The sequence below is a fragment of the Varanus komodoensis genome, unplaced genomic scaffold, assembly GCF_004798865.1.
Source record: "Varanus komodoensis strain SLA01 unplaced genomic scaffold, ASM479886v1 scaffold1, whole genome shotgun sequence".
In the NCBI taxonomy this organism is placed as follows: domain Eukaryota; kingdom Metazoa; phylum Chordata; class Lepidosauria; order Squamata; family Varanidae; genus Varanus; species Varanus komodoensis.
Genome location: NW_025335268.1, coordinates 99693842 through 99711974, shown reverse-complemented (window position 1 = coordinate 99711974; position 18133 = coordinate 99693842). Strand labels below are relative to the sequence as shown.

The following is an 18133-nucleotide window of genomic DNA, read 5'->3' as shown; positions in this document are numbered from 1 at the left end:
ATTCTTTGTTGCTCTAATTTTCTTCAGCAATGAAGAAAATTTCCCTTCCTTTCCCTCATTAACTTTAGGCAACTAAATGGCAATATTAATTGTTGTCCCAAGAACTTTGATTAGAGGATGGATTTTGAAGCATGGGCAGGTGGCCTCTCCCAGCCTGAGGACTGAACGATTTCAGAGGTCCTGGCTATCACGTTGCAGTGGTGGATGTTCCTGGAGTAGTAGTGACAAAGTACTATCCTCATCTTCATCCTGTAACTCAAGGATCTAACTACTAGTAATTACACCTTAGGGAAAGACATGTCAACCTTTACGAATGAGAAAAACTGCACAGAAGCTAGGAAACTACCAAACAGTTGGTGGTTGGGGGAAAGGAGGCAGGGCTAAGGAAAGGGGGCATGGCCATCTAGAGAGCTGGATTTGGCCCTTGAAATCTCCACTTCAGCTCAAAAAGGTGCACATGAGCACCACCAAATCTCTTCCTACTCCCTTTTAAATACCGAAGACAAATTCAATCTTTGCACAGAATTCTTTAATTCTTGAATTACAGTGAGCAAAAAGCTTGGCAGAATGAGGAACATGGCCACCTACAACCCTCAGCTGTTCAGTTTTAGGAGTTTATGGAAGCTTATTTTCTGGTAAGAGCAGAGGAATGTTATTGTTGGCAAAAATCACATCCTGCCCTCCCCATATAAGCCTAATAGATATCTATTTGCACAAATGTCACTGCATTAATACCGGAAATTATATATTTATACATTTTGTAATATGCAGCATGCTTTATAACCCTAGGCTGACATGACAACAACCCTGTACAGTAGGATTGGTGACACCTATTCCCATCTAAGATATGTATGAATTGAGTGCGAAAGAAAAAGGCCAGAGAATATTTTACATTTGCTGCTGGTCATCACATCAACGGCATGTGGCAGTGCTGGGATAGAAATCTGTCTAGAGCCAGAATATTGTATTAAATATAACATTTTCCTATGAGCTGCTGTTGACTTACAGGCAAAGTCCACCTGGGAAGTAGCAGATGGTAAGCAAAGTCTGAGCCAAAAGTGGACAATCTCAGAATCATAAGTGGGCCTAACGTGCATCATTGCAAGGCTGGCCATTTTTTTCTCTCTTTGTGTACTGTATCCTTTCCCAACCTCTCTCTTATTCTCTCTACCTTTTACATACACACACACAAAGTGGAAGAGAAGTGATTCCCAGAGGGCAATTCTAACAGTAGGAGTGGTCCCTCAGCATCCAAAGGATTGGATAGAACTGAGACCTGCATATTCCATGTACCAGTTCTTCATGATTTACTTTTATATATTTATTATATTTATATCCTACTTTTTAAAGTATCTCAAGGCAACTAATAATCTTCTTGACTCTCTCCATTTTATCTTCACAACAACCCTATGAGCAAGGGTTTACTTGAGAGCCAGTGTTAACCAAAGTCATCAAGTGGCCTTCAGGGCCAACTGGAGACAACAATCCTCACTTGCTAAGCCTGAGTATAATACTCCAACCACAAAATCCACTGGCTATAAGACAAGTAATATGTAATCGGACCCAAAGTTTATGTTAGAGCTGTGCTTTTTAATCCAGATATCTCAGTTGCACCTATATGTACTGGACCACATTATCTCTTAGAAGGAGATGAAATCATCAGAAGATCAGCTGTGTACTCAGTTGGTAGCAGCATTGCAGAGGGAATGAAAGGGAACTTTCAACTGGTAAGGCAAATGTGGTGCTCACCTCACCAGGGACATGGCATTTCCATGATTTACTCCTAAGGTAATAAAAACCACAAGCAGTTATAAAAATTCCAGTGCTATTTCTGAAGCTCTCTGGTCAGGAATGAAGTTCAGGAGGACTTCATTTTAATTTATTTTGATGAACTTTTCCTATAAGCAAACTTGCCTACACTGAATCCCAGAGATTATTACATCGTCTTTTCCCTCTGATGCCACCTTTTATTTAATAGTTGATGAATGTCATCCAATTATTTTCCCTGTCTCATCCATCATCATGCATAGCTTAGAATTAGCTAGGTTTGTCTTTTTTTCTCCTTCCCCCTTTACTTAACATGAAGCTCATTAGTGTATGTTGGGGGAGGGAGAGTTGGCTTTCCATCTTATGAGTTTTATTGGGAAGCTGGTCAATCAAAACGATGCCTTTGGATAAATATATTTGCTTCTCATGTTCTATGTTCACCTTTCCTTTTTCTAGATCTGGTCTCACCTCCTCATATTCATTCATATTAAAAATGATTCCTAAGTAATAAATTAACAAACCATTATAATGAAGGGATAAAATGGCACAATATCAATTTCACATTTAAATTTACATCAATAACATTTCAAATAGGTAAGTAGTTTGGACAGTAGACACAGAAAGGAATATGTCACCAAGAATCATATTGGCCATTATCTAGGAGTACAAGAGTGGAAGAATAGCTACATTGACTCTGCAAAATTTGCATGTAACATTTCCTTCATGAGCCAAGAAATGAAAAGCTCCAAAAGATTATTCAGTGGTTGTCCTCTAATCCTGCCCTTAGATCTCCAGGTGCTGCTTTTAATTGGCAGAGCAGTTCATGATATGCTCTCCCTTACTCATAATTTAATAGTGCATGCAACCAAGTCCTTTGTGGGACTAACAGAAAAGTTAGTCTCTTGCAACTCTGTTCTATGGAGCACAGTCCAGCATCAAGGTAGACTTGAGGACCGGACAGAAACATTGCTGGTTTTCTACTCATCTGACTACAAGTCTGTCTGTATCTTGGATTGGGCTACTGGGCCAGACTGGTATTTCCACTGGGGCACCCCCCCATCCTTCTGCCCAACAGTACCCCTACCCAGGTTGATGGAGGGGATCATGGGTGTACTGCTGGTTGTAATGGACAACAACATTCATGTCAAGGGAGCTTAAGGTGGCTCTGGATTTTGTAGCCTCTCTGAAAACCATGGGACTGCCGCAACATGTCATCCACACATGCAGCAGCTGGCCATGAAGACAGTAATTGGAATGCACAAGACTTTGAATAACTCCCATTGGTAGGGGCAGATCACCTCCTATTGCTGTCAGACCTATGGGAGCTTTTCCCCTCAGCCAGGGTGGGGAACCTATTAGGGAATCTATGTGGAATACAGAATGGCCTGAGCAGTTCACATGATTGCTCCTTAATGCCCTTTCCACAGCACAGCTCATATGGCTCCATGGAGCTGAGAGTGACAAAACAAAATAGAAAAAACCTTGAGCATAGGTAAAGGAAAACTGTTGCATGCAACTGAACACTGGTATTGCAGAGCACTAAAGGTGGCAAAGAAGCAAAGCACTTCCAAGATAAAAGTTCTTGTACCTGCCATGATGCAGACTTCATGAGAGGTATCTGGAGCACTGCCTTAACCAATTTTGTTGGATGAGTTTCAGGTGATACAGATAAAGGGCATGGACAAGAGGCTTGGATAGGCTCAAGCAACCACTTTCATATTATACCCTTGGCTTCTTGGCTTATGGAAACTGGCAGAAAGAGATCAGCTAGTTGAGCCAGGACATTGACTAATGCTCCCTTGTGAGCTTGAAATACGTGGTGGTGAAACCCAAAGGGATCCTTTGTGCACTCAGAATTCTGTTAAAACACTGGAGAACTTTTAAAAGATGGCTTGAGGACTAAGGTCCAATCCAGGCACTTATCTGGGAGATATTAATCTGCTCAATATTAATGTATCAAGTATTAGAATTCACAAAGACTAAACATCCTGCCTTAGCAGGAAGATTGAATTTAATCCCAGGATAGAGAGAGAAGTCCCATAAACCAAACAGAATTCTAGGCAGGATGGAACAATCAAACCTATCCAGCAAACAGTGGCCTTCAAGAGGAAACAAACCATAATTATATCTCAAAATGTGCAGCCTGCAATATTTGAGTTCTCAGATTAAAATATATAAATTGGCAACTTTCCTCAAAACCAGAGGCTGGTTAAGTGGTTGCTTTTGTCCTGTTGATGAAATCCAAGAATTCTTGTTCTCTGAGCTGGATACACAAATTAAATCAATAGGACACATACAGTAAAACACCAAACTTCTCAAATACACCTGTCATTGTTGGTTGTGAGAACTTGTGACATCGTAGTCTTTTTTTTAAGCAGCAGCCATCCATTTGCTAAATAGAGAAAATGCTTGCTGTTTTTCTCCACTGCCTAAAACAACTAAACACAACCACACCAAAATAATAATAATAATAATAAAAATCGAAAGTGGGGCATTCTCAAGCAGCATGTCTTAAGATTTCTATACAAGTAAAATTTCTTATGATGCACACAGCTGTTTATATTTAATCATCTTTATGAGGAGCTTCAAGAAGAGAGCATTTTAGGCTGTTTAGGTGAGCATTTTATCCCTTTGCATAGATTTTTTATGCATGTGTCAAAACAGGACAAGGGGAAGGAATGGGAGAAAAAAGTGAGACATTAAAAAGGAATGGCAGAATACAGTCCCCAGAAGTGGAAGTAGGAGGCTAGTGTTAATAAATTTTTGCCAGCAGATGCTTTGCTTCAAGTTGGCTTAGTCTAGAAGAAAGATTGACAAGAACTGGGGAATGCATATGGACACAAATAATGAAACACTGGATTGACTATTACTTATATAACTTTACAGTGTTGTTGTTTTCAAAACAAGCATTTGGTCTCTAGTCTGCTAAGATTTTGGCATGTGGCAGTAGTTCATTCCCCTTTTGCTTCCCCTTTTAAAATATGGTAATAAATAGAGCAACACTGTCAGGCATTATTCACAAATAAAGCACCTGCAATCATGTTCCTCCTAGAAATATTTTCATCCTATCAGTTTCATAATAAGCTTTTAATGATTGGTTCAATAAAAGTCTCAAGGAGCTGACCCTTGCGGTCCTGCCAGAGCTTTCTTGTCACCATTGATCACAAAGATAAAAATCAATTGGAGCTAAAGAGGGAGAAGTTAAAAATAAATTGTGTGGGTCGATTTCTGTTAAAACTTGATAGCTGTGAGTTAAGAGATGAAGAAAAAATATATTTATATTGCCACGCTTCCATGAATTAAATGAAATTTACTACAGCTAAACATCATGGCCTGATCTAAAATTTTGCTCATCACCAGTATACATACTTGGGGCAAAATCTAATACTGCTGCTGCATTCCTACTTCTGGTGCCCACTGCTCATACAACAGAAATTAGCAGTACTAACAACAAGTTTAGAAATGAGCAGAAAGGCCCATATTTGGAATGGGACAGGGCAGTGGAGTTCCCTCTTATAAGCTCCATTGACCTGCTCTGCTCCAGAAAAAGCGTATGAAGCTCATTTCCAGTGGCTGTAAGATCATTTTGCCTTATCATTGAATTAGTGGTGGATTGTGCTAGTTCAGGGACGACTTTGGATACCATCCCATGGTCCCATGAGTGAAAGGAAACTATGTTAAATTTCTGAATATTAAAGTTGAGGGAAAGATCACTGTGTGTGAACATCAGAATTCTGTGGAGATATTGATGAAAGGAATTACACCAAAGCATTGTTTAATGTTAATGTGGTGTAATGTTAATCACAGTCCTTGCACAGTTGGATATGACGAAAATATTAAGTCACTGTGAGCCTTTGTACACATTCCATTCTTCTTTCAGGAGCATAAGAACCATCACTTGTTTGAACAAGTGTCCCATTTTTACTTGGGAGAACTCCAAGTCCTTCTGAAGTAGTCGTAGAGGCTCAGAGGTGGCATAATAAGAAGTTGCTGTACCACAACAGAACTAAGAGAGGGAACCCAAGCAATTAAAAGTCAATATACTAATGCTATTCTATCTTGCCTAGTAGCATAAAGATTGGGAAAGTGAAGAAGAATGAAGGTGACAAAGACAACAATGAAGAAGATGAGGAGGTGGCAGCAAGGGCTAGGTAAGAATGAATTCCTGTTGTTAGCCTCCATCACTTTGCACAATTACTGATAGCCAATGAATATGAAGTAGTGGCCATTCATGACTGATGTCTTGAAACTGCTGGTAGTAAAGCTAACAGGCACTGTCACACAATTAAATAAGAAGGGGCAAATTCCTTCCCCAATTATAAGGGACTTGATATCAGTGGTGCAGAACTCACATGCACAGCACTCATCTTAAAACTTGAGCTTAAAATCACAAGGAAAAAATCGATGAGTTTGTTTTCTCATTGTTCTATTCGTTTGTTTTCAGCACTCCTGTCGAGGATGTACGAAGTTCCCCATTAGAGATGTCTGCTGCTATAAATGAAAAAGAAAAGAAAAAATCCTAGTTCAGTACCTCAATTTTGCCAACACTCTTTCTCACTCTTTCTAAAAATGTTAGGCTTCTCCTGGACAGATTTGATGTCTTGACAATTAGGGGCATTGATGGCTATGCTAATAAAATAAATTAAAAAGTAAAATGATTATATGTCCTGGTTTGCCATGAAGCAAGCAACATAGTCGCTCACCCTGTAATTTATTTCTTCTAGCTTAAACTGCCACAGACACACCCTTCATCAGAAGAAATCAAAAGGTCCCTTCCATGACCATTTGAACTACTTAGTATCAGCAATAAGAGCAAGCGTTGCAGTTACAATCTGCTAATATCAATGTAGCCGTGACCTATCATCATCTGTACATCCAGATTTACAGAAGCTACTGATGAAAAATGATGCCCTCGGCTCTCACAGGCAAAAGGACAGATCGCCCTACTCTATTTGGAGAAATAAGTACCAAAGGGAAAAGCTTCCCAATGTTCAAGCAGGCACAAAATTGGATAACAAATGGGAGCGATGTGGCACAGAATCCAAGATATGAGGGGAAAATGCAGGAGCTGGAAGTGACAGACAGCATAAACAATCAACAAGGCAGAGACTCTTCAGAGCCCTCATTTACATTTCTTCTTGTGCGCTTTGGGAATCTAAGCAAATATGCTATTTGTGGCAAAGACAAAAAGGGTGTTTCTGGCTCAGGTCCCCAGATAATGATAATTTATTGTCTCCCCATTACATCTCCCTTTGGTTAATGGTGCAACATGCAATGATCTCTTAATTTAAAACAGAAATGGAGTGCATCCAGTTGCAGATGCCAGTCCCAGCTTCAATCAGGCTTGAGGGAGCTACACTGAAAGCTTGTGTGTGCTAATAGACATAGAATATAAGGCACCAGATGTGAAAACTAATTAGGTCTTAAGTTCCAGGGGACCAGTAGGGTTCACTGGGAACAGCATACAGATGCTGAGGGATGGAATCGCCATTGCCACCTTTTGCTTTGACTAACAAAGTCACGGAGGCCCTCAGATTTCCACCCAAAGGTGACTTGATGATGAGGCCATAGGATTGTCAGCAATATCTGATTTTGTATTATTCCTGGGCTAATGGCAGGGAAAAGGCAAGCTGTTTGTTGGAATGTATGCAGTCTACCTTGCTGTGTACTCTGAGATCCTTCTCACACTTCCATGGGGTCTGAGCTTGGTCAGGCGAGTTAGGGATTGCTGAGCTCTTAAGAGCAATCCCTAGCTTACCAGGACAGAGAGCTACCCTGAGCAGGGCCCTGAGCAGGGCCTGCTCGCAGTTCCCAGAAGGCTAAAAGACCAGCTCTGCTTGAACTGTGGCTCTTGTGCACGACCTGGGGGTGGAAGCTGGAGGAAACAGAAAATATGGGAGAGCAGCTCACGGATTGCACACACGTAGAATGTCATTTTATATTCTGCATCAATAGAAAATATTTATAACGGGCAGTTTCCTGCTGTGCTCTAACAAAGCAATGAGGGCAATGGGGGAAAGTAGCAATTTGTCTATTGCCCTAGCAAACACTAGTTCTGCCCACAAGGATCGATGGGCACTATGGTAACATTGTTAGCACTTGAACTGGGGCACAATTAGATATGATCAATTTTATAAAAGCATTTCAACTTGGGGAAACTAATTACATACCCATAAAATGATTAATGCTCAAACAACTCCTGCCATCCAGCTTCAGATCACATAACAATCCAGGGCAGTTCCTCACTGGGCACTGGCGTATGCCAGATCCCACTTGGGACTGAAACAAACCCCAGTGGGCAGTGATGATAGCATGGCTCCAGGCACTGAGCTATGGCGAATTGCTGAAGGCAGAGAAATGCCTATTAAACTAACGACTCCTGATACCATCCTGACAAAGAGTTGGCTAAAGAAAGAGAGAAAGGGGGCATATTAAAAAAGAAAAGAGTTCTTGAAATATGTGGCTGTTCCTGTAGGACAGTAGGAAGCCTTGCATTATTTTTAATTATTATTCAAGAGTTACATGAGTGATCATGTGACTAAACATCCCAGATGTTTCTAAATACCTAAAAACCTTCCCCACCCAAATGGAAAGTATTCCCAAATTGCTTGGGGTTTCTGAAGTGAAGAGGATGCATTCATTTTTCAATGGATGCTGCACTGTAGGTGCCTAAAGATTCGCTCCAAAATACATACACATTCATTTTAGCCATTCTTGTTGCTTTGCCAGTTACAGTCTGTCTTGAAATATTACAAAAGCCTTTTAGACTAGTTTGAAAAAAAACATGAGGGACAGAGAGGGAAATGAATATCACTGTGGCAATATGGCTCTTTAATAGCATTTCTGTGTCTCTGAAATACTATCAACTATACAGAGTCACATTGTGCCTTCATTTCTTCTGTTCTCAGCTTGTGGCATTAAGACAACCATGGCCAAATACAAGGCCTGCTAAGCTATAATGGCTTGATATTATTCCTAGTGACAGAGGCAGTATGTTCCAGATACCTGGTGAGGAACATGGTGGGGAACATGAGTGAGAGGATGCAACTACTACTTGTGGGCTTCCCTATAGAGATCATCTAATCACTAGGAAAACAGAATATCAGGCTAGGTAGGCTTTTGGCCTGATCTGGCATAACTGTTCTTGCGTTCTTAGGAAGAGAGAATCTTATGCCCTCCGGATGTCTTTGGACAATGACACCCACCATCTCTGACCATTGACCTAGCTGACTGAGTCTGATGGGTCCTGGAACACCACAACATTTTGAAGTCCACAGATTTTATTATATGATATTTAAATGATTTGAAGGTTGCCTTTTCAGAGAGAAATTTTCCCAAGGTAGTGCGTAAAATACCAGAAACAATTCAACAAAAACATGCATTACAAATAAAATAAGTAGCACTCAATTAAAAAAAAACAGCAGTGGAAACAGTTCTTCAGAAATTTCCCTGATAAACCTTCAATGCATTTTTATTCCAGAGCTATCAGGACACTATTGAAAAGGCCGTGTACTCATCAGAGAGCTTCAGCCAACAGGTAATATAGATGTTAAATAAATTGACTGACTAACTAACCAACCAACCAACCACCCTGGGCAGCAGGGAACTGAGGGTGGTCTTTATCGATGATCCAGTAGGAGTAGTCAGGTATGAAGCGTCTTATTGCAGAAGGCTGGCTGTTTCTATCATGAATCATACATGCATATACACTGAATATGTATGATTACCTGCAGGCTTTACTTCGATTCCACTTTGTGTAAAGCAAAATGATCCATAGTTATCCTGCTCTGTGGTTTGCACTGTAGATAATTGGAGTATGTTCTTCTGTTCTTCCTTTATCAGTTATGTGTACAACAGGATAAAACAGGGCAGAATCCAGCAGTAACTGCCTGCAAGCAGACAGACCTGCCAATTCTGTTGTGCAAGGGGTGTCCATCATTTGCAGAACAGAGATTTAATGATTCTGCAGAGAACCCAAAATGAACAGGAATGCTCATTACTGGAACGGAGCAAACAAAGCTCTTATAAGGGAGTCCCATGGACTCACCCTGTTATAAAAACAAGTGTCTCCACTCCTTTTTGGGGCTTGAGACCCAAAAGCGCCAAAGTTCTATTCTACAAGTTGTGGATACCACAGAATCAGCAGGGCTGGTCAAGCATGAAAAAGAAGTGCCCCCCCATGGGCAGCTTCAGAGACTACCCACAGATTGAAAGGGGTTGTCCTCACTACAGAACTTAGCTGAACCCATGAAAGCAAAACATTTTCTTACATCTTAATGATCCTCTGATATTTTTGAAAATTCAGGATAGTAACTATGAAAAAATGCTCTGTACAATTAATTTTAAATGAAAGGCAGAGGAAAGCGCAACCAAGACATCTCATGTCATGTGCCGCTTTAAAAACAAAAAACAAAAAATCTTAAAGTAATTAGTAGTGATTAATTTCAGTGCCGAGTCTTCTGTTTTCAGTGGGTGCCAATTGCAGGCAGATGAATGATCACCCCACACAGAGCGTCTCATCACTAGTGAAAACAGAATGGCATTCTTTCACTTTGGAAGAAAAATGGGGTATTTTCTTTAGGTATGCATTATCCTAGCGAAAGCTTCAGGATTCTATTCTGAAGCTGATATCAAATGCATTACTGCATCATAAGTCTGGCATTTAGGATATAAATCATATTCCAGTTAAGTGTAACAGTTAAGACAGACACGTAACTGACACTTCTTGTTTTCATGCATTTGGTGAACTTCCAAGCCAAAGGCATGTGTTTCTCATATTGCGTGTACATGAGCTTCGCCAAGGCTACCACTTATGGGTCTCACTATAGAAAGCTGTGCAGACTTTACACAAAACCATGTCACACACACCTTCTCCCTCACATCAAGTTCATAACATCTGAACCCATTTGAAAACTGAACAGAACTTTCATTAGAGAAGAACTTCCTAAGAACTGAACAAAGCTTTCCTTAGAGAACTAATTAAGAACAGAAGCTGACGGCCAATGCTCCAGGCCAACCTATGGCCAGGGGAGCTCTATCAGAGTGAGGAGTTCAGTCTTTCAGCCTGTCTCACTTCCACAGATGACAAGACTTGACATATACTAAAGCAACCTGAAGAACCTTACTGCAGGGAACCCCTCTGAGCTCAACCCTAGTATGAGTGGGGGTGGGGTTGCTCTTCTCCCATGACCCATGCTCTCCAGAGCATTGGAGAAAACGGACCTTTTCAGGGCGCTATTCTGGCCTCAAGAACCTTTTCCTTAGGAGTTATCCTAGCCAGGGGTCTACTATCAGCTTTCACCCTCACCTATGTTGTTTTAACAGCTCCCACTGAGGTATTTTGGACTATGTGCTCTAGTTAGTGGTAAACACTGTGTGAGTGTGTGTGTGTGGGGGTGGGGGAGATTTGTGTAAATAACTGAAGATCTGGAAAGAGAAATGTAGGAACAAATGGTGCTGAGTTTAGACTTTCATATCCTCACAGAGATTTGATGACTTTTCTCAAGTTATTTTATGCAGTCTTGGTGTTTTAGTGTTAATTGTTTTTAGCTGTACATTTTAATCCCTGTTGTAAGATGCCTTTAGTCTTCTTTTGAGAAAGATGTCAAAGAAATTAAATAAGCTATATAATTGTAAAGGGCACTATAATACTTCCTCTCCTAGGTATTACCCAGTTTCTCTCCAGATTGAATGCTTATGCACTCAAGTGTTCCAGAGTGGAGGGAAGCTTCTGCTGTGATTGTCCAGATCATCATTAGTTTTGCTCGGGTGTTACTTGGGGTCATACTTCCCATCCCTTCTTGGATACGGAAGTCTAACAAATGAGCATATTGGAAGACTGCCTTATAGGACTATAGCAATTACAGCAGTATGAATTATATGTTGAGAACAAGTCCTTTCACTTACTATTCATACTGCAACACCAGCCTAGGAAACCTAAACTCTGAATGCTCTCTCAGTACCTCCTCTGCTCCTTTCCTAATAGCCTGACAGCACCTGCCCCAGCCAGTACTGGCTCTTGCAGCAACCAAGTGACAGAGATCATATAGAACTGGGTTGTCAGAAGGACTAGGTTGTTGAAAGCAGTGAAGCACTGTGGCTAGTGTTGCATCGGGTCAGTATGATGGAAAGGCCAGATTCTAGTCTTCATGTGCCATGAAGCTCACTAGGTGAGGCCAATGGTGACTCTCAGGACCTGCTATTTTACAGGGCTGCTCTGGGGATAAAGCAGAGAGGAGGATCAACTTGCCAGTGTTTCCAAGAAGAATGATGTAGTCATAACAGGGACTTCAATGTCCCTGATATATGTTGGGAGACAATTTCTGCCAAACGTGGCCCCTCCAAGAGATTCCTGACATGTGTTGCTGACAATTTCTTTCAGCAGAAGGTAGAGGAAGGAACAGCTATTCTCAATTTATTACTAACAGGGCTGACCTAGTGGACAAAATAGCAGCCATGGGAACCCTGGGGAAAGTGACCATGCAATACTTGAATTCTCAATTATAAAGAAGGCAAAGGTTAACTGCAACCAGGACTGCAACACATACCCAGGACTTCAAGAAAGCCAACATTAATGAACTCAGAACGATGAGTGAGGTGCCATGGCAGTTCACTCTTAAGGGAAAAGGAGGGAAAAGGAGTCCAAGGGGATGGAAAATCTTGAAAAAGATTCTCCAACCACAACTACAACCAATTCCCACAAGAAAAATGTGTAGAAGAAAACAGAGGAAGCCCATGTGGCCCCACAAAAAGTTAAGTGACAACTCCCAGGCCACAAAGGAAGAATATAAACAAATAGCAATTGCAGAGACAGTATCAGGAAGGCTAAAGCAGAAAATGAAGCAAGAATGGCAAGGGATGCTAAGAACATCAAGAAAGAACATCAGGCACATCCAAAAGAAAAGACATGTGCAAATGAAGGGTGTCCAGTTACATAAAGTAGATGGCAGAGTGATAACAGACAACAAGAAAAAGGCAGAAGCACTCAATTCCTACTTCACCTCAGTCTTCTCCCACAAATAAATCTTCAGTGAAGAGGAACTATAAGTTGAAAGTGAGAAATGGCAGCCCAAGATTGGCAAACATATGGTCAAGGAATATCTAGATGGGATAAACACATTCAAATCTCCAGGGTCCAATAAGCTAGCAGTGGAACTCTCAGAACCACTGGGTATCATCTTTGAAAAATCTTGAAAAAGAGGAGGAGTGCCAGATGACTAGAGAAGAGCTAACATTGTCCTCATCTTTAAAAATAAATGGGAGGTGGGGGACCAAACCTGAGAACTACAGACCAGTTAGTCTGACATCAGTCCCTGGAAAAATTCTGGAGATAATTATTAAAAAATCAGTCTGCAATCACCTTGAAGAAAATGCAGTGATTGATAAAAGCCAAAGTGGATTTAGCAAAAACAAATTCTGTCATACTAATTTAATCTCTGTTTTTGACTGGGTAATCTCCCAAATGGCAGAGGGAACACTGTGGACATAAGCTACCTCAACCTTAGCAAAGCTTTTGAATTCGTGCCCCACAGCATTCCGGCAAGCAAATTAGCAAAAAGTGGACTAGATAGAAAAACTATTAGGTAGATCCAAAATTGGCTGCTAAATTGGACAAAAAGAGTGCTTATCAACGGCACCTTCTCAAACTGGTGGGAGGTAACTAGTGACATACTGCAGGGTTCAACCATAGGCCCAGTGCTCTTTAACATATTTATTAATAATCTAGTTGAAGAAGTACAAGAAAATATAATCAGATTTGCAGATGATACAAAACTGGGTGGAATAGCAAACACCCTAGAAAACAGAATGAAGATCCAGGGTGATTTAGACATGCTTGAACGCTGGGCTGAAAGCAACAGAATCAGAGTCAATAGGAACCTAGTCTCCACCTAACAAAAAGACACCAAATGCACTGATACAAGATGGACAATACATGGCTCAACAGAACAGAAAAAGAAAGAGTCCTTGGAGTTACTGACTTTCCCACATGAAAGACATTCCAAAGGAACTGCACAGTCATCTGAGTGAAATGGTGTAAACTGGTGACTTGCAACAGCAGGGGGTTGGAACCAATGGCCTTCTTGGTCCCTTCCAACCCTACTATTGTATGATTCTATGTGTTTTGTCTTGTGTTCCTTGGTGCAAAGGCAAGATATACATATAAGGACCCAACATATGACAGAATAGACCCACTATAAACTGTTCATCAAGCTGCAAATATTAGTTTATCCCAAGAGAATGCTCTGTATTGCCTGATCATGCTATCATGCTTACCAGAAGAGAAATCCTGTGGTCCATAGTCAAGAGCCAGTCCAAGAAAGGGATGCCTCCTGAGGAAGGAGCTATGCACGAAGACTGGGATGGTTGTCTTTAACATTCCTGTTACCTTGGGAAGCTGCTTATGGGTCACAGAATGGGTCTTGGAATGCAATTTGATTTCCACTTACCTAGAAGTAAGCCTCAATGGAAGTTACTTCTGAGTAGACATATATGGGATTGTAAATCTGGTGCTAACATTCATTTCATAACATTTCTATTCCAAGGAAAAGAATGCCAGGATAGACAACAAATGCAGAAAGAAGCAGAATATAGTATTACAGTGACACAGAGAAAAGCGAAGATCTTCAAGTGGAGAATCGAGAACAAAAAGTGGCAGACAGGGGTACATAAACTGCATTTTTAAACTTGTGGGTCAAAATAATAACAACTATGGGCTGCCCTTCCTTAGGTTTTCCTGTCGGAAGACTTAAAGAAAAACAACCGTCATTTCACAAAGGCAAATGAACTTCATTATACTCAGTACATAAAGTCTTACCAGTATTTTTGGCAGGCAATAAAACAAACCATTTTCCTTAAAGAAAGATATTGATGTAAATAACAGTTCGGTGGTTTACAAAGCACAAACAGAACAGCCCTTCAATATGATGGAAATAAGTGTACATGGAAAGCAAAATCAGTAGAACCAAAGACCAATGCTGTTCATAAAATCTACAAAAGTATTTCAATATGTGTATTCATTCAACTGAAGCAGCTATTCTTATGCTTTGGGGAAGTGTCGCAGAAAAGCCATAGGATGCTTTGGACCTTGGTGGGTAGAGGGGAAAGTTCTGACTGATGGTTTCCCTGGTGACTGGCAGAAAATTCTTCTGCCATTGCTGACTATTCATAGTGTTCTGTGAGTGGTAGGCACCAGGAGGAGGAAAGCAGGACACCCAAGAAACTGCAAGACCCTGACACCATATCCCATTTATTCCCAAGCAAGTCTCCTGAAACTTGCATAGTTACCTCTTTCTTATTAATAGGAGGGAAATAATGTTTTAATGCCCTCAGAATTGTTGTAAGCTGTCCAGAGTGCTTAGGCTATTGGGTGGTCTGAAAGTTAAATACTAAAAATAATAAGATCAGTATTCTCTTGTCTAATAAGTTAGTGTGGTTAGGTCTGGAGGAAGCTTCCAGATTTTTGCATTGTCTTCATATAGAGAAGATGAAAATGTGTCAAGAGCTGTTTGTTTGTCTCCATTTAGCACCTTGCTGTCAACATACCTGAATGAAGATGTACTCATCCTGGACAACAAGTGAGCTTGTATCAATGGAACGCAAAAAAGGTCCACTCTTAGTAGTCTCTGAACATTCTTGAATCCTACACGTTATATAATGGGCACCTGCAATTAGAACAGAAAGGTGTATAAGTAAACATTGCCCAAGAGATCTTCATGAATTGTGGAAACAAACATGTAATATAGAAATGCCACCTCATCATTTACCAGGGTCAGACTTAAGTTCAACATCTAATATTAAACCGGGAAGAGGCGGGACATGGGGAGGAGCCCTGCCGGCCACAAAGCGCCGGCAGCGGACGGGGCTGGCAGCCAAAGGGCAACGGCCTAAGGGCGGTCGCCGCCATTTGGGGGCCGAGCGGGGGGCTGGGCTGGCCAGGGGCTCTGGCCATGGCTTAGTTGGAGTTTTAGATTGTTTTTAATTGGTTTTTAAGTTGGTGCATTCTCATGCTTATTAGGATGTTGCCTGGGGAGCGTGGGGCTGCCACCATTGGGGTGGTGATGGGCAATGGGCGTTATGGCATTGGGGGTCTAATGGGTCTGCATAGAAGAAGGAGGGGCAGATGGTTAACACCTGTCCCTCTTTCTGGTTATTCCCACAGCCGACAGGTTCCAGGTAGACTTGTCAACTGCCCCTCAGGCCTGTCGGTGCTGTTGCTTAATGCCAGGTCAGTCCAAAATAAGGCATCACTCATCCATGATTTGATCATGGATGAGAGGGCCGACCTGGCTTGCATAACAGAGACTTGGGTGGGTGAGGGGGGGGGGATGTCTCCCTCTCACAATTGTGCCCGCCCGGGTACCTGGTCCAGCACCGACCACACCTGAAGGGGAGGGGAGGGGGGGTCGCTCTGGTCTATCGAACTTCTATTTCCCTTGTGGGGCTTCCTGTCCTCTCGAGACCGGGGCTGGAGTGCCTCCACTTGGTGTTGGGCAACCAAGACAGATTGGGGATTCTGTTGGTGTACCGTGCACCCTTCTGCCCAACAGACTCCCTACCAGAGCTGACGGAGATCATCTCGGACCTGGTGTTAAAGACTCCCAGGATGCTGGGGAACTTCACCTTCCATGCTGAGACGGTTCTAACCAGGGCGGCTCAGGACTTCATGGCCTCCTTGACGGCCATGGGACTGTCTCAACACGTCATTGGCCCGACCCATGAACGTGGACACACTCTGGACCTGGTTTTCTCAACGGGGCAGGAAGAGGGTGATCTGAGGGTGAGAAATTTAAGTTTGACACCCTTGTCATGGTCAGATCACTTCCTCATAAGGTTTGAGCTCGAGAGCGGCCTTTCCCTCCGCAAGGGTGTGGATCCTATTGTATTGGTCTGCCCCTGGAGCCGGATGGATCCTGATGGATTCCTGGAAGCTCTGGGGGATTTTCCGGTTGACAAGGCTGGTGATCCTGTCGATGCCCTGGTTGAACTGTGGAATGAGGAGATGACCAGGGCTATAGAATGATTGCTCCAAAGTGTCCTCTCCCACCTGGCAGAGGCCATTCATCTCCTTGGTACACGCCTGAATTACGGGCAATGAAGCAGGTTGGGAGATGTCTAGAGCATAGATGGAGGAGATCACGGGGTGATTCTGATCGAACACGAACACACTTGAGAGCCCATTATCGGGCCTATGCTGTGGCAGTGAGGATGGTGAAGAAGAAATTCTTCTCCGTTTCCATTGCCTCCTCACAATGCCGTCTGGCGGAGCTCTTTCGGGTGGTGCAGGGACTGTTACATCTGGGCCCAAAGAGAGATCTGGTGCCACCCTCGAAGGCCCGCTGTAACAACTTTGCCAAGCATTTTAGGGAGAAAATCACTCAGATTCACCACGAGCTTGACTCTGCTATTGAATCAGATTTCACTGGAGAGTTGCCATCGACGCCATCAAGTCCACAATTAATGCATGAATTTCAGTTGTTGCGGCCTGATGATGTGGACAAAGTGCTTGGACAAGTACATCCTACCACTTGCTTACTAGGCCCATGCCCATCTTGGCTACTTAAGAAAGCCAAGGACGGGATTGGGACCTGGATCCTGGAGGTGGTCAATGCCTCTTTAAGAGATGGCAGGGTACCTGCCCCTTTAAAGGAGGCAGTAGTCCGGCCAGTCCTAAAGAAGGCATCCCTGGATCCAGAGGTGGCCGCCAATTATAGACCGGTGGCCAACATCCCGTCCCTGGGCAAGGTGCTAGAGGGGGTGGTGGCAGGACAACTCCAAGCACTCTTGGATGAAACTGATTATCTGGACCCATTTCAGTCTGGCTTCAGACTCGGGTATGGCACTGAATCTGCCTTGGTCGCCCTGTATGATGACCTGTGCAGGGAGAGAGACAGGGGGAGTGCATCCCTGTTAGTTCTCCTGGACCTCTCAGTGGCTTTTGATACCATCGACCATGGTATCCTTCTGAATAGGCTGGCGGGATTGGGAGTTGGAGGCACCGCATGGCGGTGGTTCCGCTCCTACCTCAATGGCCGATTCCAGAAGGTGGTGCTGGGGGACTATGGCTCTGCGCCATGGCAGCTATGCCATGGAGTTCCGCAGGGGTCCATTTTGTCCCCTTTGCTGTTTAACATCTACATGAAACCACTGGGAGAGGTCATCAGGAGGTGTGGGCTGCGGAATCATCAGTACACTGATGATACCCAGCTCTACCTCTCATTTTCTACTAATCCAGGTGAGGCAGTGGCTGTGCTGAACCGGTGCCTGGTCGAGGTAATGGGCTGGATGAGGGCCATTAAACTGAAGCTCAATCCATACAAGAAGGAGGTCCTGTTGGTGGGCGGCTCGGACCTTGGGATGGGGGACTTGG

General features: G+C 42.7%; 1 protein-coding gene across 1 annotated transcript in view; it reads right to left on the bottom strand.

Annotated features, from left to right (window-relative positions):
• Positions 1 to 18133, bottom strand: part of LOC123027410 (VPS10 domain-containing receptor SorCS3) — a 597507-nt gene that overhangs the window by 127107 nt on the left and 452267 nt on the right. The window contains exon 10 of the mRNA XM_044438273.1: positions 15310 to 15428. Coding sequence (XP_044294208.1) covers positions 15310 to 15428 — 119 coding nt within the window. The remainder of the gene's footprint in view (positions 1 to 15309; positions 15429 to 18133) is intronic.